This window comes from Ipomoea nil, unplaced genomic scaffold (genome assembly GCF_001879475.1).
Source record: "Ipomoea nil cultivar Tokyo-kokei standard unplaced genomic scaffold, Asagao_1.1 scaffold1074, whole genome shotgun sequence".
Classification (NCBI taxonomy): Eukaryota; Viridiplantae; Streptophyta; class Magnoliopsida; order Solanales; family Convolvulaceae; genus Ipomoea; species Ipomoea nil.
In genome coordinates this window covers 3,239,332-3,264,654 of record NW_017617502.1, presented here as the reverse complement: position 1 = coordinate 3,264,654, position 25,323 = coordinate 3,239,332, and the positions used below count along the sequence as shown (strand labels likewise).

The 25,323-nt window shown below is 41.0% G+C and overlaps 1 protein-coding gene and 1 non-coding gene across 3 annotated transcripts; one reads left to right on the top strand and one right to left on the bottom strand.

Moving 5' to 3' along the window:
* Positions 1 to 12,778: 12,778 nt before the first annotated feature.
* On the bottom strand, positions 12,779 to 16,508 carry LOC109182867 (probably inactive leucine-rich repeat receptor-like protein kinase At5g48380). 2 transcript variants are annotated; one of them, XM_019333095.1, is made up of 3 exons: positions 16,293 to 16,508; positions 14,726 to 15,590; positions 12,779 to 14,107 (listed from the first exon to the last, which is right to left on the bottom strand). In XM_019333095.1, the coding sequence occupies exons 2-3, from the start codon at positions 15,554 to 15,556 to the stop codon at positions 13,091 to 13,093; spliced, it is 1,848 nt and encodes a 615-aa protein (XP_019188640.1). In that variant the 5' UTR covers positions 15,557 to 15,590; positions 16,293 to 16,508; the 3' UTR covers positions 12,779 to 13,090. The 2 variants fall into 2 exon arrangements, with proteins under 2 accessions (XP_019188640.1, XP_019188639.1); XM_019333094.1 differs by having other exon boundaries at positions 14,726 to 15,656; positions 16,293 to 16,412.
* A 4,821-nt stretch (positions 16,509 to 21,329) lies between these two features.
* Positions 21,330 to 21,403, top strand: TRNAI-AAU. Its single transcript has one exon. It is a non-coding gene; the product is annotated as a tRNA-Ile (tRNA).
* Positions 21,404 to 25,323: the final 3,920 nt, after the last annotated feature.

The following is a 25,323-nucleotide window of genomic DNA, read 5'->3' as shown; positions in this document are numbered from 1 at the left end:
TCAATAAAGATATTTACTTGCTTTAATTGGTCTCGGGTTTATTTTATATTGCTTACGTAGAATTAGCAGTATCATTTTGGCGCCGTCTGTGGGGATCCGTGCAAGAAAGCAACGTCTTGACGAGCACTCGGTCTCTTTGCAACAATGTATCCGTGGGCATACAACAATTTCACCGACGATCAGGTGGATGCAGCGAGTTCATCCGATGTATCCGTGGGCATACAACAATTTCACCGACGATCAGGTGGATGCAGCGAGTTCATCCGATCACCACGCTACCCAACAGCAAGGTCAGACGGTGGACTTAAATCTTAATCTCTCACCACCGCATCCATCCAACACATACCCGGCTGCCCAACAGCCGGTGAACTACATTCAACCGGGATACCCAACACCCGGTCAGCCGTATCAACAACAGCCGGTGATGTATCCCGGTCAGTATCCGTACCCGGTCCCACCTCCGCCTTACGGGTATTGGCCTGGCCAACCGATGTACTACACTCCTCCGGTTGGGTATCCACCATATACGCCTGCTTACACGGCTCCAGCCGCCGCCCCTCCAGTTTACCCGACCGCACAGGTAGAGCCGCAGCGTCAGTCCGCTTCCCGGGCTCGACGCTCGGCTCGTTCGCGGTTGGGGTCGGGGGGTGCTGATGCGATGGAGGCACCATGGCAGGCCCAGCAAGCGGCCGAGGTTCCCGCCCAAGCGGAGGACCCCGAAGAAGTTGCCCGAGCGGCAGCTTTTGATCGTCTTCGACCGGAGATGCGGCAGCGTTTGGGACCCCAAGACCCGAATCGTCAGCCGGAAGACGTGCAGATGCAGGAATCCAGCCAGGAGGCTTCATCCGGGTATAGTGGGTCGAGATCTCACCGACGGCGACGCGCTCGGGATACAGCCCAAGCTGCCCAAGCCGCTGAGCTCAACGAGACCCGAGGATTGCTCTACAACCTCCAGGCAGAGTTTGCGCAATTCAGGAACGCGCACCCTGCAACACCCCCGGCCGACCAATCGACCCTACACCAGACGCCTTTCACAGCGGCGGTGATGGCTCAACCTTACCCGCTTGATTTAAAGGTCTCTGGAGAGAAGAGTTATGATGGCCGGACCGACCCCGAGGCTCACGTTAACGACTTCTACAGCAATATGACGCTGAAGGACGTGTCAGACGCCGTAATGTGCAGGGCTTTCTATTCCACGCTTACCGGTCGGGCGGCGGAATGGTTTCGAACTTTGCAGCCGGGTTCGATCGACAAGTTTGACACCTTGGCGATCAAGTTTGTGAGGAAGTTCATCACTTCCAAAGTGGTGAGGAAGCCCTATATGTATCTGGAGAAGGCCAAGCAACTTGAAGGCGAGAGCTTGACCGACTTCCTCATCAAGTGGAAGGCGGCGGTCGGGGAGGTTGAGCCCATGAATGATGCAACCGCCACTCACATGTTACACATCTCTCTCCGGGCGGGGTATTTATATCAAGATTTCATTTTACACCCCCCGGTCACGTATGAGGAGGCCCTTCGAAGGGTCACAGATTATGCCAACGCCGGCGAGGCGAACGCCGTAAAACGCTCGCAGGAGGTCGGATCTTCGTCCCGTAAACCGGCCGGCCGGGCGGAACACCGATCGGGTGATGACCATCCCCGATCCCGCACCAGGCCTGGCGAGTTTACGGCCTTGAACCGATCCGCAGCGGAGGCCATGCAGTATGCCCAGTCTTGCAATCTCATCAAGCTTCCCCATCCCGATCGAGATGGTCCTAACAAGAGTAAGCATTGCGCTTACCATCGATGTGCTGGGCATGACACTGAAGAGTGTACCCACTTGCGCCAACTGTTGGAGGATTTGCTCAATCTTGGGAAGTTGGACAAGTGTGTGGAGAGGAGAGAAGATCCCAAGAGGAATCCCGATCGGAGAGATCACCGGCGTTCTTATCACCGTTCCGATCGTTCTGATCGTGAAGGACGCTCCGATCGGTCAGGTCAGGACCGACGGGACCCTGACCCTTCGTCTAGCAGCCGACCAGCAGGAAAGCCGACCATCCACGTTATTTTCGGTGGATTGGAAGACGCTTCCCGACCGCGGAGTAATTGCCCGGTCGCCATAGTGGATTCCCGGGAAGAGGCAGAAGATGGAGCCCATAACCTTCACCCTGGAAGATCAACCCAGCAGCGGCGACCACGGCATGGAGGCGCTCGTGGTCACGATTGACGTCAAAGGGACGGATGTCCAGAGGGTTATGGTAGACACGGGCAGCAGTGTAAATGTCCTTTATTTGGACGTTTTTGAAAAGCTTGGACTAGACAGGAAGGAGCTGACTCCGGTCGGTGTACCACTGTCTGGCTTTACCGGGACTCTTATTTACCCCGAGGAAAAATAACGCTCCCAGTTGAGATCGGCACATCTCTGAAGTCGATCAAGACGGAGCTAGAATTCGTTGTGGTCAACCTCCACTGCGTCCACAACATTATCTTGGGCCGACCCGCCATTATGAAGATTGGTGGGATAATTTCAATGCCCTACCTATGCATGAAATTCCCCACCCCCAATGGGGTCGGTGTAGTCCGTGGCGACGTCCAATCCGCCCGGAAGTGTTACACCCAAGCGGTCAACAGACGCGATTCCGGTTCGTCTTCCCGGGTGAACACCATAGCCAAAGAGGAGGCTAAAGATCGGAAGGAACAGCCTGAGCCTTCCAAGGAGATAGAAGAAGTTCCCCTATCCGAGGACCGACCGGATAGGAAGATTAAGATTGGTCGGGCCCTCACCCCCAAGCTCCGAGCGGAAATTTTGGCCATACTCCGGGAGTATGCAGATATCTTTGCTTGGGGGCCCGAAGACATGCCCGGGATCGACCGATCGGTAATCTGCCACAAGTTAGCCGTCGATCCCGCAGCAAAGCCAGTCGTGCAAAAAACCCGGCACCTTTCTTCTGATCGCCGCGAGTTTGTTAAAGAAGAAGTCAAGAAGATGGCGGCGATCGAGCACATCCGACCAGTGATCTATCCCGAGTGGGTGGCCAATATAGTCCCTGTTCCTAAGCCCCCAGCTTGGAGGATGTGCATTGATTTTACCGACCTCAACAAGGCCTGTCCGCTCGACCCGTATCCTCTACCGAGTATCCACCGGATGGTCGACGAGAAGGCCGGAGCCGAATTAATGAGTTTCATGGATGCATTCAAGGGTTATCATCAAATCATGATGCACCATGAAGATGAGAGCAAGACAGCCTTCGTGACCCCGGACGGGCTGTATTGTTACCGAGTGATGTCGTTCGGCCTCCGTAACGCAGGAGCGACCTACCAGAGAATGGTCAATATGCTCTTTGCCGATTTGCTGGGCCGAACGATGGAAGCTTATATTGATGACATGCTGGTCAAGAGTCGGGACCGATCCGACCACACTCGGGATCTCCGGGAGTGCTTCTAGATCATGAGGAAGTACCAGTTGCGGCTGAACCCGACCAAGTGTACATTTGCGGTTCAGACCGGCAAGTTCCTCGGTTATATGATGACTAAGAGAGGAATTGAGCCCAACCCGGCCAAAGTAAAAGCGATTCTGGACATGCAACCACCTTCTACCGTTCGGGAAGTCCAGCAATTGACCGGTCGGTTGGCAGCCCTTAGCCGATTCCTCTCCAAGTTAGCCGAGCGCGCTTTACCTTTCTTCAAGGTATTGCGAAAGGTTAATGGATTCGTCTGGGACGAAGAATGCCGAGCGGCTTTTGATGAGCTGAAGGAGTATCTCATGTCACCAATTGTGCTCTCAAAGCCCGAGCTCGGAGAAGAACTAGACGTGTACCTCGCTGTCTCCGATCGTGCAGTAAGCGCCGTATTGTGCCGAACCGATCCGGAAGGGGTCCAGCGACCGGTGTACTATGTAAGCCACGCGCTACATGGTCCCGAGCTCCGGTACTCTCGGTTAGAGAAGGTCGTCTACGCCTTATACATTGCCGCGAAGAAGTTAGCTCCCTACTTCCAGGGTCGAGCAATTCGCGTGTTGACCGATCAGCCGATCGGGCCAGTCCTCCGAACTGCTTCATCGTCTGGTCGCCTAGTCAAGTGGGCGTTGATGCTGACCCAGTACGCGATCGAATACCGACCGACCGAGGTTGCGGATCCCGAGGCTGAGTGGTGGTCGTTGGCTACTGACGGGTCGAGTAGCAAGAAAGGAGCAGGAGGAGGAGTGGTGGTTACGACCCCGAAAGGATTCAAAGTCTATTTTGCTCTCATGTATCAGTTCCATCCGACCAATAATGAAGCCGAGTACGAAGCCTTTGTTAATGGCTTACAGTGCGCTCGGGACTTGGGGGCTGAATACATTCGGGCTCAAACAGATTCCGCGCTCGTAGTCGGGCAGGTTCTCGGAGATTATGAAGTCAATGGAGAGCGTCTGCAGTTATACCGAGACCTAGCCATAGAGAGGCTTGCTCAGTTCCGGGGGTATACCGTCCGGCACATACCCCGATTGGATAATGCCGACACGGACATCTTGTCAAAGTTGGCTCAAGACGTCCCGGAACATATGTCGAAGATAGCACGAATTTTGGTGATCCCGAGACATAGCATCCATCGTCTACCGGTCAATCCGATCCAACCGGTAGAAGACAATTGGATCACCGATCTAAAGGAGTTCCTCGAGCACGGTCGACTCCCAGACGACCCACAACGTGCTCGAAAGGCTAAGCTTAGAGCCCCAAGGTTCCAAGTCTTGGACGGTCGTCTCTACAGGCGGTCGTACGGAGGACCTCTTATGCGTTGCTTGACCGCATTTGAGGCCGATCTGGTCATGAAGGAATTGCATTCGGGAATTTGTTCTTCACATCAAGGAGGGCGATCGTTAGCCCGTCGTATCATGCTGATCGGGTACTATTGGCCGTCCCTTCAGCTAGACTGTGAAAAGTTAGCTCGGGAATGTGAGACGTGCCAACTGTTTGCCCGGATGCCTGGACGACCGACAACTTTCTATCAGCTGGTCACGACTGCAATTCCCTTCGCTAGGTGGGGGGTAGACATCTTGGGCCCCTTCCCTCAGCTCTCCGGTCGGAGAAAGTTCGTGATTGTCGCCATCGATTACTTTTCCAAGTGGATAGAAGTCGAGCCCTTAGCCACGATCACTTCTCAGCAGTGTGCTCGGTTCCTTTGGCGCAATGTGATTTCCCGCTTTGGCGTGCCCGTGCATCTCATCAGCGACAACGGCCGCCAATTTGTGAGTTAATATTTTCAAAATTTCTTGGCCACGATCAGGACGACCCACGTCTGGTCGTCGGTGGCTTACCCGCAGGGAAACGGACAAGTGGAGAACGTTAACCGGACGATTTTGGAAGGTCTAAAAAAGAAGCTACACTTGGCTGGTCGTAGTTGGGCCGATGAGTTGCCATATGTGTTGTGGACTTATCGGACGACCCCGAGGGAAGCTACTTTGGAGACCCCCTTCGCCCTGGTTTATGGAGCAGAAGCCCGACTCCCGATCGAGGCTTGGATCCCGACCGATCGCGAGAGAACCTACAATGCGGAGGAGAACGAACATGCGATGGTCGTGGATCTCGACGGGGTTGAGGAAAAAAGAGAGCTAGCCGCTCGGCGTATGGCTGAGTATCAGAAACGGGTCAAGAGTTCGAAGGATGTTCGGGTAAACCCTCGTGATTTTCAGGTGGGAGATTACGTTTTACGACGAAGGGAGGCCAGTCAACCTTTGGAGGGCGGAAAGCTAGCTCAAAATTGGGAAGGGCCGTACATCATCAGTGCTATTATACGGCCGGGTACATACCGACTGGAGACGACAACCGGTCGGATAATCGAGCGGACTTGGAATTCCGAGCACCTCGTTATGTTTAGGCACTAGCCTATTTTTTGTAATCTTTGGACGAAGTGGGGGCTCGACCTGCGAGTTAGTCTCGGTCGTCATTTGTAATTAAATCTACGGTTGTAAATATTTGTTCAACCGCCTGCGTGCGGAAGGGTTTAATGTATATACGATCGGTGATTGCTCGACCGTTTGCATACGGCGGCCCGGTCGGTTATTTCCTATACTTTTAGTGCATGCAGATCAAGTTACATCGACGGAGCGAGTTTATCGACCGGTCAAATACGCTCCTCTTCGGCGGACATTCGGGTCACGCCATTTGATCGGGGAAGCCAGGAGCGTTCAGCATAATTCCCCGATCTAATCAACTTCTTTCCACTATCGCACTCACTCGTGCCTCGAGAGCACAATAGTGTGGGGGCTGGGATAAGGAAGTGTCTGTAGGCCCGTCGCTCGGGAAAAACTCGACCGTGGGGGCTTATCCATTTTCAAAATTTCGTCGAGGCCAGGAGATCGGGTAAACCTGATCAGGTTGGCCAGTATGACGTCGACATAGGTCTGTCGTTCGGGGATATCCCGAACGTGGAGGCCTACCTATTCTCAAAATTTCGACAAGGTCTGAGGATCGGGTAAACTCGGTCGGTTAGGCCAATGTGATGTCGAAATCTTGGATGCACGACTGGGCCATAAGGCCACAAGGTCGGATATCGAGTGAGTGGAATAGTGCACAACCGGGCTAAAAGGCTGTAAGGTCGAGCATCTACGATCGGTGTACGCACGTTGAAAACGAAGATGTAAAGTAAAAAACGAACGGCACAAGTTGAACACAAAAGAGATTTATTAATCAAAAAACGTGCCCGGTACAACTCGGGACCGGGCTCCCGATTAGCATCACTTACACAAGGAAGCAGAATTTAAACCTATCCTACTTCTTCGTGGTCTCAGCATCGCCCTTCTTCGGCAGTCCCTCTCCGCTCGGGGCGGCCCCAGCTCCGCTCGCCTTGATCCGATCCTTCGGATCAAAAGGTGCTGGCCCCGGGTCGGCTACGTCGTCGGGGAGTGTAGTTAAGACCAACTGGAGATCATCCCCTTCAAGGGCTTGCTCCATAATCTTCTTTGTCTGGTCGCGCATTTTTCGTTGACCGGCTTTGTACGCCTGTTGGACAATTTTAAATAGTCCTCGCAAGTGCACGAGTCAATTGTAGTTTTAGCGTGCAAAGCAAGGGTCGATCACACAGGGAATTGATACGATGCAATTTAATTAGTTAAAAGAATGGAAATAAATAAAATAAATTTTGAATTGCATTGAAATTAAATCGAACGAGAACAACTTAGGAAAATATACTAATAAAAAAATCAAGGAAACGGAATTGACAAGTAGAATGGATTAACTAAACTAAATCACCAGTAGAAAAATAACAGCAGGAACAATAATTGAATAACCTCAAAATGAATTAGCAAGAGATTGAATAAATTCTAGACACATAAGCCAATTGTTGGACAATTTAACAACTTCAAATTAAAACAACTAATTAAACAATTTAAAGGTTCAAAGCTAATTAAGAATCAGATGCAAAATAACTGAAATTCGGGAAGCTAAACGAGTAATTCAATAAGAACCAAAATAACAAATAACAATCAGAATGAAAAAGCTTAAAAACATGAATAAAGTTGGCCAGATTTCAACACAATTAATCTTAGTATAAAATCAAAAGATAAAACTTAATTCGTTGGCAACATTAAAATCAAACTATTGCAAAATACTCATGGTTAAGTCATTATGTCCCTAGAATAACAAAATTAGCTACTAATCATCCAGAGATTAATAGGAAATATTTCCTTAAACAATATTATTAAAACTTGGCAGTGAAAGCTAGTGATTAGCGTCTCAGCGCAATTCAAAAATGCAGTAAGGCAATCCTCAACAAAGTCCACTAAGCAAATGTAAATAAGTTATAAAAAGCTAATCAGAATGATCCAAAAATTGCTACGGACAATTAAACAAAGTTTGAGTTGAAATGGGGCAGATTGCAACTTAATTTAATGACAAAAGAAAAGGAACCAGAATAGTGCTGCTGCTGACCAGAAAGACTACCAACGTCGCCGCCGGAATTAAATTGCGTCGAATTGCTGAATCGCAGATTAACACCGCCGAACACCAGAACCGGTTGCCGCCTCCGGAATTAGTCCGGAGTGAATTGATCCGGGGTGAATGTGATGATCCCCTGATGAAGACTAATCCCTCTTTTATATAGCCTAGACTCAACCGCTTCTCCGGTCTATTCTCCGATCTCCCACCGTCCGAAGCTTGAGCTAATCAATCGGATCGTAGCTTTGAAGGAGAAGAAGTCTACGATTCTTTCGCTCATCTTGTCCGGCGCTCTTGTTCGCGAGAATCGGTCGGCTCCCTCTTCGTCCGCTTCTTACCATTGACATGAAGAAAATAATAATAATAATAATAATAATAATAATAATAATAATCTTATTAGAGTCCATGTATAACTAATCTACATTTATTAAACTTCTACTGATCATGTACTACTAAAATTAATATTATTATTATTAAATTAGGATTAAGGAATTATTGAACTGACAAAATTTAAATAATAAAACAAACTTAATAAGTAAAACAAACTAAAATTGAATAATATTAATAAAGCTACTTATGACAATAATAAATAAAAATAGATAAGAATTAATCAATTATTACAAAATAACTATAAAAAGATTATTAAAAATAACACTAAAAATAATGTTTATCAACGCCCACCGGCCAAACGTCCACACCAGTTTCTCCCCGACCTCCGTACCCCGAATGGACTGGAGAAAACGAGCGCCCGATTCGGTGTCCTGGAAAAGATGTTGGGCGAGCTTGTCCGGGTCATTCTGACGAGCCCTTAATTCGGCTGCTTCCCCGATCGCCTGCTGGGCGACCTGCTCTGAGAGATCCCGCTCGGCCTTAGTCTTTTTGAGCTCGGCCTCCAGGTCCCGGATCTCCTGTAATCGCCGGTTGGCGACTTTCTTCAAGGCCTCAGCTTCGTTGGCCTGTAACGCCCGCTGTTGAAGAAACTGGGCTGCTCGGGAGATCTACAGTGCACAAACAATCAAGTTAGCCGAGTGGACTTACTTAAGAGAAAACTTGAAAGAAGAAAATATGCTTACCTCAGCCAAGTCTTGACCGATTTTCTCGGCTACCTGGCTCGGGGTCAGCTTAGAGATATCCTCCTTAGCTGACCCGGCATTCCCAATCCGAGTGAGGATCGAAGAACCACCTTTGCTGCCGCCGCCTGAGGGCGTCGGGCTGTGCTGCTCGCGGCGCCGCTTTAGGGCCCCGGTCTCCGAGGCGGTTTTCTCCGTCATATTCTCTTTTCCCTTCCCGACCGCCACTCGGGCGACCAGGACCTCCGAGGCGTCCACCACGTAGCCTTCAGTCGTGGTGACGGTCGATGCCCCTATGGGTCGGGCAACAGGAATCTCTTTTTCCCCGGCCGGCTTGGCCTGGGCCTTCTTCTTGCCAAGGGAAATCTTGGTCACCGGGCGTAGAGGAACGTCCTCGTCTCCGAAACCGGCCATCTCTGCAAACAAAAACAGTGGGTTAGGTCGAGTTAAGAGTGATCGGGATGTTAAGGGTCCGGAATAGGATTTGCCTCAAACCCTTACCCTTCCTTTTACCCCGAGCGGGCATCCGTGCAATTGTTACACCAGCCGGCTCGGGTTTATATTTCTCGGTCAGAACGTAGACCGGCTCGGGCAGCCGGGCCGCTTCGTAGCACTCGGGCGATTTGAAGATGCGATATTCATAAATCTCGCTCGAGATCTTGGTCACAGCATCTATGAGGGCCTGGGTCTCGATTGGGATGACTTGCTTTCGAAAGCGTTGACTCCAGACCCTCTCGACCGGGAGGATCCACGGATCGTACTTTACAGAAAAGATCCGGTTCTTCCACCCCCGGTTGTTCCCGAGCAGCCCCTCAATCGAGCATTTATCCGCTCGGGACTGGGTCATCAAGAATCCACACCCCCGTACGCGGCCGCCAGCACCTTCACTTGGTAGACGAAGTTGAAGAGCTCCATGGTGCAGGCTAAGTTGTGCCGACTGCAGATCTGGGGGAAACAGGCGATCATACGGTGCGCGTTCGGGCAAATCTGCCCGGGCATAACCTGGTAGTAGCCCAGGAATGCGGTGAGGAGGCTGGAGAAGGGGAACGTGATCGGGGCCATTAACGAATCGTAATGCATCCCGATCCACTTCCCCTGATGCCGCTCGATGATATTCCCGAGCTGCCTGCTGGTGTCGAACTCGACCCGACCAGCGAGAGTTGCCGCGATTCTGCTTGCTTCTCCTTTTGTCAGCAAGCTCGTCTGGCCTTCGACGCTCTCGCTGTTGAGGAACTCAAACCCGTCCCCGCTCGGCGATGCCGGCCCGGCCGGGTCTTCCTCATCCACTTCGGTTTCGTTTGCCCGATGTCCTTCCTCGGGCTCGACCTGAGGGTAATCCCCTATTACCCTCGTAGGCGTTTCCCTAACGCCTTCGTCCGGGGAGTTTCGTCTGCTCGGGGACGTTTCGTCGCTCCCCGACCTGCTGGAGCTCGACCCCGATGTCCCCGACGAGCTCGATGACCCTTTTGGCTCGGGGGCTCGGTCGAGTATGTGTTGTGGTCGTTGCTCGACCTCTGGAGAATAGGACATGATGTCCACCTCCTCGCTGCTGTGCTCGATCGTGTTGTCGTAGTCTGCGATCGAGGCGTTCTGGCTATCCGAATCCGACATGTTTTCTACCTAAAGGTCGGTCGGGGTAAGTACAGGGTTCGGGAAGTTAGCTCGAAGTTAGTTCTATCCTACTCCTACGCAAAGTTAAAAGCAAAGTAAAAGCTAAAGAATAGAGAGTTTACCGATTGGAGAAACTTCGCTGAAGTTGGTAGGTAAGTTGCTCGGTTGATCTGCTGAGTAACTCGCTCGGGACTCTTAGAGGGTGCCGATTGGATCAGAAGACTGAGGAAAGCTCATTTGAAGGCCTCAAGGGCCTATTTATAGGAGAGCACTTGGGCGGGAAACCAATCCACTTGCGTGACACGACCAGAGCTGATTCCGAGGCGACCGTTGCAGTCGCAGAGGCCGGCAGTGGCCGACACGTGGCGAGGGAAGGAATGACAGCTGGCCGGTCGGTTTGATGGCTGACGTTTGGGCTTCTTCATCCCGTCCCGTTTTTTCCCGGACGGTCAAAAAGGCCCGGACTGGGGGGCTTTTGGTAGGGAATATCCCGACCGACATAAGCTTTACCCCGACCGATTTGCCTTTGTTTTTCTCTCTTCGTTTTGCAGGTAACAGGTCGGGCTTCATGTGAAGAACCCGGTCGGGGTCCGACCGGGAGTTGCCCGAGCAGTAGTGTCGACCACCGAGCGGTAGCCCTTTGGCGAGAGAGCTGACAAAGGACACGTGGCAGCTCTTTACGACGACAGACAGGGCACCCGGGAGGATGACACGTGGTGGCTACGTGGAGAACATGCCGAACGACCGGATTCTTATCCCCGGCACAGCGGCTATAAATACCCACAGTAGCTACAGTGTAGAGGACTTTTTGGACGATCGATAGGTTGTTACTAGAGAATCCCGACCGCAGTCAGTCGGCACTCAAGGCAACCAAGTAGATTGTACTTAGGGCCTCTACCGTGATCAATAAAGATATTTACTTGCTTTAATTGGTCTCGGGTTTATTTTATATTGCTTACGTAGAATTAGCAGTATCAATTATTATTACTTCAATTTGTTTATTTTTATTATTATTATCATTATTACCCTTTTGATCATTTTACATATTAACCGCTAATCTTTAAACAGCTAATTTTACCAAACGTTTTTTTACAAACCGCTAGTACAATTCGATGATCAAACCCGCTAATACAATTCGTTATTTGATAACCGCTAATACAATCCGCTACTGCTAACCGCTGATAACCAAACAAGCCAGTATAATTTGTCCATGTATTCATTACCATCATTAATGGGACTATGGGTTTCCTTCCCGCCCCTTTTTATTTGTTACTGCGTACTAGTACGATACGAGGTATGAATTGTTAAGAAATTAATTTCATTTTTGGTCATACACTTATTATTTATTTATAGGTAATAAATTATTTTTAGTTATTTTTTTAAAACATCCTCTTTTGATCTTAATATTATTGTGGCATGACTATTTTTGGTCTTTCATCAATAAAAAAGTTTAAATTTCGTAAAATACAAGAACATTTAGGTTTCCAATTATAATTTATTTTCAACAAAAAATAAAAATAAAACATAACGGGTTAAACCATTTTGTATAAAAAAGATCAAAATGTCATTGTATTTAACAACATTTCAACGATTTTTTTTTGACGAATGACAAAAAATTATCATACCACAATGATACTAGGACCAAAGAAGAATATTTTGAAAAAAGGACTAAAAGTAAACTCTCACCTATAAATCTAGGACAAAAATATAATTAACTCAATTGTCAACAACTTAAGTTTTACTTAGGGTGTGTTTAGTTCAAACATGGGAATTAAAATCTGAATGGGAATCAAATACTTGATAATTAGAATGGCTTTTGGTGAAAATATTTAACATGTTTGCTAGTAGAATAAAATTGAAATGATTACCAATATTGATGTTTGGTTATGTATGACCCTATAATCAGAATAAAAATTTTAAAAATACAAAACAAAAAAAAAAAACAAAAAAACAAAACAAAACAAAAAATAAAAATCAAGGCAATTAATCTTAAGAGTGACCATAAAATAAGTAGGCGATGCAGTGAGGAAGTCGATAAAGTGAGGAGGCAAGGAAATGATGAAATAAGGAGAGAGAAGGGAAAATTAATGTGTATTGATACCCAGCAAAAAGTCCTCTGAATATAATAATTTTCCAGGTTTAGTTCTCGTCTTTTAATTTAGACAAATGTGACATTTGACTATCAAAATCTTTCCACTATCAAAATGCTGGGATCAAAGCTCTTCCTATAAGTTGATATAAATAACAGCAACCTTTGAACAAATCATTGTTCCAATCAATAGCCTTAAACATCATTTCTCACATTCTACCTAATAGACTGTACAGACATTAAAAGAACAAAGAAAACTGATAAGCTGAAAAAAGTGGAAAGCTTTCTAATAGAATGGTAATATATGTATAAAAGAAATGCTAGACTTCATCCAAAACGTGTGAAATTATTCGAGAACTCAACGTATATATATAATTATATATATCTATCATGGCTTCGTCGTTACCATGCTCTACCTTGCTCATACCTGTTCAGTGAGCGTCTATCGTATCTCTGGCAACAATCAGCTCTTCTAGCTCAATACCTTCGTCGCCCTCTGAGGGCATCATGATGTCAGCGTCGGTTGTGAAATTGTACTGCTCGCCAATGGCTCGGAGAAGCTGGAAGACTTCAAACATTGTGGGCCGCTCCTTGGGAGCGGGCAACACACACCGACAAGCAACTTTAAGGACTTGGAAGACCTCATTGTCGTAGCCGTTTCCAAGGAGAGATTTGTCAATTGATTCGCGAAGCTTGGATTCACCGGAGAGATTGGAAATCCATTCCACTAAGTTCCCCTTGAAGCTCTCGGGGGCTTTGCTCACGTATGTTGGTCTTTCGCCCGTGACCAACTCCAGTAGTACTACACCGAAGCTGTAGACATCGCCTTTAGGCGTGGCGACGAGAGTCCGTGTGTACTCGGGGGCAACGTAACCGAGGTCCCCGAATTCACCGTTCACGAATGTACTCAAGTGAGTGTCGATTGGATTCATGAGCCTAGCGAGTCCAAAATCGGATATCTTGGGTTCGAAATTTGAATCCAACAAGATGCACTTAGAACTAATGTTGCGGTGAATAATCCGGGGGTTGCAGCTGTGGTGGAGCCACGCAAATCCTTGAGCTGAGCAAACGGCAATTTTGAGCCTCGGATGCCATTCGAGCGTTTTGTCCCCTTCGTTCACAAAATGTAACTTTTCATGCAAAGTACCATTCTTCATGTACTTGTAGACCAATATCTTTTCTTGCTTGGCCACGCAAAACCCTAAGAGAGGAACCAAGTTCCGGTGCTTCACGTTTCCAAGAGTCGCCATCTCAGACATAAATTCTTTCTCAGAGTGCTGAGCGTTTTGCAATCTCTTAACCATAAGAGAAGTACCATCCTCGAGCACGGCCTTGTAAACGGTCCCGGTTCTTCCCGACCCAATGATGTTCCCCTTGTGGAAGTTGTCAGTAGCCTTCATGAGATCACTTAATCTCATTTTCGAGACCGACTTCTCAAACATTGAAAGCTGAAAACAAAACCATCATGGTTTAAAACACAGCTATAACATTAAGCAAGAAAGCAAAAAACTTCTTCTTTTTTTTTTGAAATAAAGAGAGCCTTTCATAACCAGCTTGGTTGAGTGGCCGTGCACTCTTGTCCCTTAAGATCTTGTCCCTTAAGAGAGGTCGGGAGTTCGAACCCCCTCTCGTATGGAAAAACCAATTTGGCCTACACTTTGCCCCTTAATTGGGCCGGCCCGGTGCAAACTGGGGTTAGTCTGAGTATGGTACAGGCTTAAAGGTGCCTCCTACAGTTAGGGTCTGCTCAGAGCACCTCGTGGTCTAACAAAAAAGAGAACCTTTCATTCATTCATATACCGCCTCAAACTGTCCATAATGACAGGAGAGGGTTCAAGAAACCAACAATTATATTCAGACATGGAACAAGCAACCCTAGCTAGATCGTGGGCTACCCTGTTCGCTGAACGCTTAACAGAAGAGAATTTAACTTATTAATCCACCATAATGGTATCTTAAAATTCTCTATGGCAAAGGAAAAGGAATAAAATGTCCAATGACATGTATTACTAAAAAGTCACATAGATTACCGACAAGTGCAAATGATAAGCTATCTTAATTCTTACCTTGATGGCCTTGGCGCCCTTAATGCTCTTTGCCCATTTATTTCCATCGGGATCACCTTCCTTCCTCTTCCTAGATGCCTTACGCAAATAGAATACCATGACAACACCTACAACTATAGCTGCAACAGTGACCCCACCAATAGCAGCTGCAACAATGATTCCCACGCGTGATTTCTTTGATGCACCCTGGCAAGGGGACAGAGATTTTCCGCAGAGAGCTAAATTATTTTCATAAGTAGAACTAACAGCGTTTCCGAAAAATGGAACAGGCCCGGACAAACGATTGTTTGCTACACTAAACTCCTTGAGTCGACCAAGCAGAGCAAATTCTGGAGGAATTTGACCCGTTAGCTCGTTGCTATCAAGTTTAATCGTGTTTAGGTAGGTTAAATTTGCAAGACCGACAGGGATCTCTCCCGTTAATTGGTTGGAGGAGAGATCAAGGGTCGTTACAAAAGAAATGATTTTTGAGATGTTGGGTGGAATAGCACCAAATATCTTGTTGCTCGAAAGATCTAATCCTGTCAACGCTTCGCATTTGCCAATGCCAACTGGAAATTTTCCCTTCAGCTCCATGTCCGAGAGTCGAATATTTAGCACCTTGCTCTCATCCGGATGCCAACATTCAACCCCCACAAATTTACAGATGAAACCTTCAGTGCTATTATTAAAATCCCAAGAACTTAAGAAGTTAAGTGGATCTTGCAGAGTCTCTTTTACGGATTTAAGGCAATCTATATCGCCCTGAAGAGAATAACATAGACTGGTACTCAAGACCCAGCAAATGAAGATGGTAGAAAGCGTGGTGAGACATCTGTTATTCAACACCATCTTCGACAGTGAACCAGTCACGAACCTCAAGTACCCAAATGATGAAAACCTTCTAAGATACTCGAATGGCACATTTAATATCTTCAAGCATCACAATCAACTGCAAAATAAATTCCACTTTGTCAGAATTCTATACTCCACAAAACTGACAAAAGTTTTTTCAGAACAAGAGAATACTATAAATGCAAGATGAGTCAATCTCAGGCAGAACCCTCATCTAATATTGCCCCAAAATTCATCATTGATAAACACAAAGTGAAAGAAATATCAGTAACTGATGAGGACTACTTAGCACTAGAACAATCTTCATACCCCGAAGAAAAAGAGGAGATACACAATAAAGAAAAGTGACATTAAAGAGCAGATCTTCTCTTTCAAATACATTCCATAAACACAAAGTTTCAAACTTACGCAAAAAAAATGAAAATTTGTAGACACCCTTTGGAGAAAACAAGGAATAAAACACACCAGCATAGGGAAACTCAGAAAAGGGCAATTGAAATGAAAAAGGCAAATCCTATTTCACATAAGAGCTTCTAAAGCTCCTTGATCAATCTTTTAAAATTTTCCAAACAACTCAAAAGACTGAAAGGAAATTCTAAGCAAGTCTTTACACAAAGTAAGAAAAGCAAGGCGCAGACAGAATTTCAAGGGACTATAGTTTTGTTTCACCCCTTAAGGAATTAAAAAAAATAAAAAAATAAACAAAATTAAAGCTAAAGAAAGAACAACGTACTGATTCTCAGAGGGAGGGATCTCTAGAGTGGAGCCGACGTAGAAATGGCGAGAATTGGAAGAGTGATTATATGGTTTGTTCGGGTCAAAGAAGGAAGTTTCATCGTTGCTCGCTGAGGGGAAAAACACTAGACTTTGAGGATGTGGAGAAGAAAAATGGAGGAAGCGTTTAAGAGGACAGCGAGTCAACCACTGATCTTTAGACTCGCTATTTGGGTCTGTTTTCGCCGTGAGAAAAACGGGGGATGTGACAATCGTTATAACGTGCACACGGCGATGCGCGTCCCGCACTTCAAATACGACGTCGTTTTGTTAAGTTGTGTGGGGAACTGATGCGATGCAGTGTATATATATTCTGTTATATAATTATGTATATTTTATTATTAAATTATGTACATTCAAAATAGGAGATTTTTAAAAAGTTAAGAGTTTATGTGTATTATGTTAAAGATTTACGTGTATTATGTTAAAAGTTTATATGTATTATGTATTATGTTAGATTATGTGTATTATCATTTTAAAAAAGTGTATGCGTATTCTGTTATATAATTATGTACATTCTATTATACAATTATGTACATTCGAAACATGGGAATTATTTTTTTAAGAAGTTAACATCAAATATGGAAAAAGTGTATGTGTATTCTATTATACAATTATGTACATTCGAAACATGAGATTTTTTTTTTTAAGAAGTTAACATCAGACTGGAAAATGGAATTTCTAAAAAAAAAAAAAAAAAGTATGAAACGATGTCGTTTTGGGTTAGGACGCACAATACAATGTGCATCCTGGTGCACGATATAATTTGCTGGGATGTGAAGTCTAGCAATTGTTATGCCATGGACCCGAGTCCACCTTGCAAGATGGACTCGGGTCCAAAACGACGCAGTTTTGCGCGTTTGGAATAACAGTGTCATTTTTTTTTTTTTTTTTGTGCATATAAAGTTAAAAAATTGTGAATATAGAGTTTAAAAATTGTGAATATAGATTCAAAAATTGTGTTATACTGTATTGTGAATATAGAGTTTTGAAATTGTGAGTGTGGTTGATTAGACTTTAATTTAGTTCGTGGTGAAAATTGAGCACTTCGCAGTAATAGATGGGCTTATTTGACACTTTTGCCAAATATATTCTAGAAAATGATTTTCCTTATTTTTTAGAATAGATTTTAATTTGTTGGTGTTTGGTTGAATATCAGAAAACTATCTTTTTTTATTTGATTGAAAATTAAGAAATTACAATTTTTTCTGTTTGATTCATTTTCATAAGAACGAACACATTATTTGTTATAATAATAATAATAATAATAATAATAATAATATGTGGTGATGGTGGTGGTGTGGCGTGGTGGTGTTGGTGGTGTAGTAGTAGTGGTGGTGGTGGTGGTGTGGTGGTACAATGGTGGTTGTGGTGGTGTTGGTGTTGGTGGTAGTGGTGGTGGTGGTGGTGGTGATGGTAGTAGTGGTGAGTGGTGATGGTGATGGTGGTGGTATGGTAGTAGTGGTGTTGTAGTAGTGGTGGTGTTGATGCTATGGTTGTGTTGTGGTGTTGGTGGTAATAATAATAATAATCTGGAAACTAACTTAAAAAATAAGGGTGGAAAGAGAGATGAAAAATAAATAATTCAGAAAATGTCTTTCGACTAAAAAATTAAGAAGATATTGTCCACCAAATTAGACATTTTTTTTGTTGACTATAATGAATATTTCCCTTTGACTTCATTTCCTTTAAGTACCCAAACAACTGAAAAATCCAAAAAAATGACTTTCAAAAATCATTTTTCGGATTTCTAAACGAACCCTTATAGCTAAATTTATAACTTATGAAAATTAAGAACTAAACTTATTTTATCCTATCATTTAAGGACCAAAAAAAAAAAGTTTTTTCTTGTTATAGTGCTCTAAATTTGAAATGTTGTTTAAGGGAAATCAAATTATTCCCATTTAAATTACACATCATTCATTAATAATAGATGAATTTTACAATGGCAATTGTATTAGCAATTTGGCCACTGTATTATACTCCATACTTTCTAGTTTACGTGGGTTGAATATTTATATAACTTGTCTAATATTCCTTAAACATACCTACTTATAATTTGTATAAAACAAACTTTATTATCCCTACATAGGGCAGTGGAGGTAAAACATAAATGGAGTTTAAAATTTAAAAAAATAATAATAATAAAAAAAAAGACTCAATACCCAAGTGGTCTATGAAAATAACACATTGGTATATCGCATAAATTTCAAAATCTTTATTGGAGGATATTTTGAATATTATTCTAATATTTAATTATAGGAGGAGCACTAGGTGTTATTAGTAATTTCATTGTAAAGACAATGTCAGTCATAAATTTCTGGTTTTATAATAGTGCTCCAATAGCAATGAAATAATGGACTTCTAGTACCAAAATATCATCAATATCTTCTTCGAGTCTAAATGGTCTTTTATCTACTTCAAAAGATTATTGGACAACCATTAGTGTGATAAGTCAGTGGCACTTGTCCATAAATATGCGTCAAAGACATTTTTCCAAAAATAGACTAATTGGTGTATAAAATTTCTTTCAAGAAAATACTCGATCTGTGGGTCGAGATAATACTTGATTTTTCAAGTCCTTTATTTCCAAAATTTGTCTTTAGACATTAGCTAATATCATTAAGCTCTTTATGTATTTTAATGGTGTTCATAACACCAACATAGACTGAGATAATAAATAACTCCATTAGTAGCCTTTTAATAAGTACATAATGGTACATATTCATTTCTACATTTTCCTACTTCAGTAGAAAATTACTCAGCCAATTGTTTTACTATTTGAAGTTAAGTAAAGCTTTTGTACTTCAACAACAAACATGTTGTGATATTTATTTTCTTTCATTCTGAAAATTATAAATCCATCAAGGATTTGTCCAACATTAGTGTATAATGACCCATAATTATGCGATCATGATGCTCATTAGCTGCATATCTAATTTTTGTTATTATTCTGTCAATTATGTAGCGGAACTTAATGATATTCACCATGGGAGAGTATATATCTGAACTACAAACTCGTTTTATATCACACCACCTCATCATTCTTGTTTTTCTTTTATACAGACACCCATTTGTAACATACATGGTTAATATTTTAATTGTGTTTATGTTATAAAAAGAACATATTTATAAACGAGTTGAGCTGTATACATGTGTCTTAATTGCTCCTTTATACATATAGTCTTACTCCTTTCCTTTTAGTTAGCTATGATGTTCCTTGATAGACTTTTGTTTAGACTTTGGGATTACATGTTTTGGATATTAGTAGTACCCTTGTATGCTATGCTCATGTTTTGAGATGTAGACCTTTGCCTTAGCACTTAGAATAGTATAACCTAAGTGTGGTATAACACTCCTGTTTGATTTTGACTTTGCTTCCACAATTTTATTCTTAGCTTTGAACTTTATTTAGCTATATTTGTCAATTTTATTGCTTTAATTATGCCCTAGAATTGGAGGTGTTACACAGGTATTGGCATATGAAATTAATTCACTATACATAAATTACATACTGATTGTTTGATGATGACACCCATTGACTCATGATGAGAAGATAACAAAATCCCTTGATGCACAAGCTGCTGCAATAATCAATAGAGAGATGCTCTGGCAAAAACCATATTCTAGCCTATTTGATTAGTTGGTTGATGAAATGTATAGGATGCTATTGAATCTTCATCAGTATCAAATGTTGTTCACTTAAAAGCTTCTATTTCTTACTTACATAGGCTTGCGGACAAGATAAATTAAAGGATGTAACACTTTACAATGCTATACTTTTGTTATTGTTATTGAGTTTGAATTTTTTAATACAATATATTTTCGATTATATTATTGAAGTACTATATTATAGGTTTAATGCAAGTATGAGATATTAATTAGCGGGCAATTTTTTTATTAAAATTTTAAAAATTTAGTAACAGACAAAAGCCGTAGCATATCCGTAGCTAAATACCTTCTAACAATAAAGTATGACAATGAAATAGCGACGAATATTTCCGTCTGTAAGTTGTAGTTAAATGGCATCCATTGTAAGCAACAGAAACAAACTAGCGACGGAATATTTCGTCACTATTCCCTTGCAAATTTCGTCTTCCAAATCGTCGAGGGGAGGAAAATAGTGATGGATTTTTTAAGTCTAGCGACAGAATTAGAATTCGTCGCAACACTTTAGCGACAGACAGAATCCGTCGCTAAAGTGAATACGACGGATTTTTCCCTTTCTAGCAACAGAATTTTCCGTCACTATTTTCACGTTTTTTGTAGTGAAGTATTAATCGAATACCGGTAGACTTTTAAAGAGTCTTTAAATGTCTAGATCGAATACAACCAAACTTTTAAAGTCTTTAAAAATTTATAAAAGTCTTGATTGATGAATACACCCACTTTAGATTTGATATCCTTCTTTTCCTTGCTGGTGGTGGTGGTGCATGATGTGTATGCGTGCATTTCAATTCGAACGTGTACATACTACATAGTGCAGTCAATATTAGAGTGTGTATATATAGTGCAATGTATCTGTGTGCACAGTGTAATATAGAAGTGTGCACACGATTCCGGCGACATTCTACGGCATGCACGATATTGTGTATGAGTGCACACAATCGCCTAAAGCAGAGCACACCACCACCTTCTATTGTCCTATGCTCTAAGTGTTTGTTTCGCTAAATTAAATTAAAAGCAAAAGACATCAACAAAACAATCAAATTTTCACCTTCATTAATCAACATTTTGTCCTAGCAACAATTCAATTTTCTTACTGCATTACCTATTTCCACTGTAATTTAGAATTTGATTTCGACAAATTTATCTCTTAATTTGTACTATCCATGAGAGCAACTATCAATTAACAATAATGGTAAAATGGAAACTTTGTATAATTGGATTGGTTGTTAATGTATCAAAGCGGTCATGGATTCATATTTGTGATTCAATTGATTTAGCATTTTAGCTTATTAATCTAGAATAAACTGTAGAAAGCTCAAAACCAACTGGCCTATTAGCTCAGTTGGTTAGAGCGTCGTGCTAATAACGCGAAGGTCGCAGGTTCGAGACCTGCATGGGCCATTTTTATTTCTTACAGCAAAACACACCCTCAGCCCTTCTAAAATTACGAACTCACCCCATGCTCCTACAGTTGAAGTTTGCTCTATTAGATTAATTTAATTTCTGTTTTTAGGTTTGGTTCCTTTGATTTGTATCTGCTTTTGCTGAGTTTTATTGTCCGAATTGCATCTGTACAAGAATTTCTATTTACTTATAAAGGAACAAAAGAAAAGGAAGTATGGACATAATTTCAGAATCCTTTATTCATTGATAGTGTTTTCTTTTTTCTTACACGGCTAAATTCCGAATTTCTATGTATGTTGGAGAAAGAAAAACGTTGAAGTGGAAAGTTGTGGTTAATAACATATTGAAAGGGTAAGAATATCTGAATGTGGTCCATAGTAGTTTGTGAGTCCAGAAAATGCAGTAAGGTGTTGGTGGCAATTAGTTGAAGGAATGAAAGTAATGTTGCTTGCAGGTAACAATAATAATAATAATAATAATAATAATAATAATAATAATAATAACAACAACAACTTGGGCCAAGCACCTTGTGCTCAAATGGCACCCCTGTAGCTTCTCTTGACGGAAAGTCACAGAATCGAACCTCAGTAGTGGGGTCTTAACTCTTTGGGCTACAATAGATTGAGAAAGTATAGAACAGACATTAACAACAACTTGGCATACTAATCACTAATCAGTAATCAGCAAAAAAAAAAAAAAAAAAAAAAAAAAAAAAAACATGAATTGACATCCAATTTAGCAATAATCTTATATTCCTATGGTTACTTGCAATAAGAGGTAAAATTGATTGAATTGTGTGTATGTGTTTTTTTTTTTTTTTTTTTTTTTTTTTTAAGTTCAAAGGTCTATTTCAGACTTCTTTTTATTATTTTTTACTTTTTTTAATTTAAAGGTTTAATTACATATTTTAAACAAATTGAATGGCGTATTTGAGTCTTATCCCTACTAAAACTCCCTACATCCTCCTAGGTTTTTTTCTTTTAAACCCAAATTAAGGTATTTTGAAATCTTATTTACTAAAATAGAATAGTTTTAAACTTATTTTTCAAAATATAAAACACAAAGAGTCAATATCGCCTCTATTGAGGCTTGAACTTAGGGCCGGTTTTTAGATTTTTGTAGCCCCGTTCTAATAAATAAATGAGACCCTACTAAAATCACAATCTTTAAAACCAATACTGTATTTTTTTTACAACAACAACAACAACAACAACAACAACAACAACAACAACAACAACAACAACAACAACAATAATAATAATAATAATAATAATAATAATAATAATAATAATAATATGGGGTGATGGTGTGGTGTGGTGTGGTGGTGTGGCGTGGTGGTGTTGGTGGTGTAGTAGTAGTGGTGGTGGTGGTGTGGTGGTGGTGGTACAATGGTGGTTGTGGTGGTGTTGGTGTTGCTGGTGGTGTGGTGGTGTTGTGGTACAATGGTGGTATGGTAGTAGTGGTTGTGGTGGTGGTGGTGGTGATCAGGGCCGGCCCTGAGCATGTCCGCCCAGCATCGACGCACATTTGGGGGCCCCTTAATTTAAAAAAAAATAATATATATATATATATATATATATATATATATATATATATATATATATATATATATATATATATATATATATATATATATATATATATACTAGTTTTTTACGCGCATTGCGCGATTGGGATAATGCCCAATGTTTTTTTTTTAAATAAGTACTTTAAAGTATATCAAGACAAGATTATATTGGAATTGTTCATGCATAGATAATTGAATGTTAAATTTGCGTATTTAAATAGGCAATTCTAAGATTACAAATGCAAGATAATATAGTCAAGATTGATTATAATTGTCAATAAAATAATTGTATAGGTATTGTTGAAACCAAATACTGGACATAAGAGAGAGAAAATAAAAATTATGACATAAAATATTAAATATATACTAATATTGAAGAGCTAATTGCTGATTGCCAAACAAGGACATTGCGAGATAGTTTCCCACTTCAATTTGTTGTGTGATTTGAATACTCTTGTTGTCAATAAATCCCCCAAGTAGTTAATATGATTGACTTAATTATATTTTTTTTATTTTATATTTTTTTAAAACAATTATTATTATTATTATTATTATTATTATTATTATTATTATTATTATTATAATATTATGTATACCCTTAGCTCATTTTACATGTTAATCTAAACAACTAATTTTTTCAAATATATTTTTACCAACCATTGATATAATTCGCTGGTCAAATTCGCTAATATAATCCGCTAACGCTAACCGCTAACTGCTGATTGTCAAACAAGGATATTGCGAGGTAGTTCTCACTTCAATTTGTTGTGTGATTTGAATACTCTCTTTATCAACAAATCCCTCAAAGTAGTTAATATGATTGACTTTATTAATTATATTTTTTTAATTTTTCCATGGTATTAATAAAATACTTGGTAAATAAATATATAACATTATTTTGTATTATAATTTTGATCTTTAATTAAAAAATAATGCACAAAAAAGATAATAGACAATGTAGTGAATATAATCAATTGATGAATTTGAATGTAAAGAATTTTTACATTGGAGAAATATAAAGACAATATAACTAATAAAATTATTTCTCTTAATTAATTTATTGATAATGGATAATGTTATTTAAATAAAGCATTGTAGGGACAATGTAGCGAATATAATCAATTGATGAATTTGAATGTAAAGAATTTTTATATTGGAGAAAAATAAATACAATATAACTAATGAAATTACTTCTTGTTATTTAATTTATAGATAATGAATGATTTTTTTTTTTGAATAAAGACATTGTAGACACATAATTCTAAATTAAAGAAAGCATATGTATTATTTTTTGTTGTAGCTACTAAATTATTATGGAGTATTTATTATATTATAATTTAATAAGAGTAAAATATAGTACTAATTATTCCAACTGTGATTGGGATGAGATTCGAACTTAAGACCTTTCTTATTGAAATCAATGAGTAAGTTAACGGTGAACTAACAGAAATTAACGAAAAAGATAATATTTAACGGAAAAGTTAACGGAAAATCATATTCATTAAGGATAAATGAGGAAATCTTAAAGAAAAATTAAGATCTGATCAATCTGAGCTATTCATTTGATTAAAAAATTTAACCTGTCATTTTTTCTACCCAGGCTTAACTCTCTTGGGCTCTTATTAGTATAGTAGATATATATATATATATATATATATATATATATATATATATATATATATATATCATGCATTCATGTTTTAGCGTCGGAAATTGAAGACTGAACAAAGCTACAAACTTAATTATTACCCTAAATCCCTAATCCAGCCTAGCCTACGACAAATGCAGATGATTGACGAGAGTCAAAAACTACAAGCTAAGTCTACAACAAATTGCCTACTGGTATTTGAATTTTGAACTTTTAATTTGAGGAAGTTGTTTGTGAATTCAAGATATTTGCATTAATTTAAATATTTAATTCAAGTGTTTGTTTGTTTGAACTAGATTAGGTAATTCAAATTTGGAAAAGATGATAGATTCAACTATGTACTATTGATTCTTTCATTTTTTTTTATCATACAAACTTTCAAGTTCTTAAATTTTCTTGACAGGTAATTAAAATTATGTATTATTTCACAATTCGTGTTTATTGTTTTTATTTATATGACTTAATAATTCTAATTTCAGAATAATATATTCAAGAATTCGTTTCTTGGTTAATTAATTATTCATAGAGTTTTTAAATAAATTTTTATTTTTTCCTTATGGTTTATGTCTTCTAGAAAATATTGAAAAGAAAAATTGAGCAACTAACTCAATCTCAAAAGGGAGCTCTTGAAAAATTTATTACAAAATAAAATCAAATAGATGAGCAAAAAGATGATACCAATGAAAAATTGTTAGATGCTGA

Bases quoted from the DNA above. Each gene is read 5' to 3' on its own strand.
- LOC109182867 (XM_019333095.1), bottom strand. From the start codon at position 15,556: ATGGTGTTGAATAACAGATGTCTCACCACGCTTTCTACCATCTTCATT. The intron at 14,108-14,725 runs GTAAGAATTAAG...TTTTGTTTTCAG, and splicing joins AGGGCGCCAAGGCCATCAAG to CTTTCAATGTTTGAGAAGTC.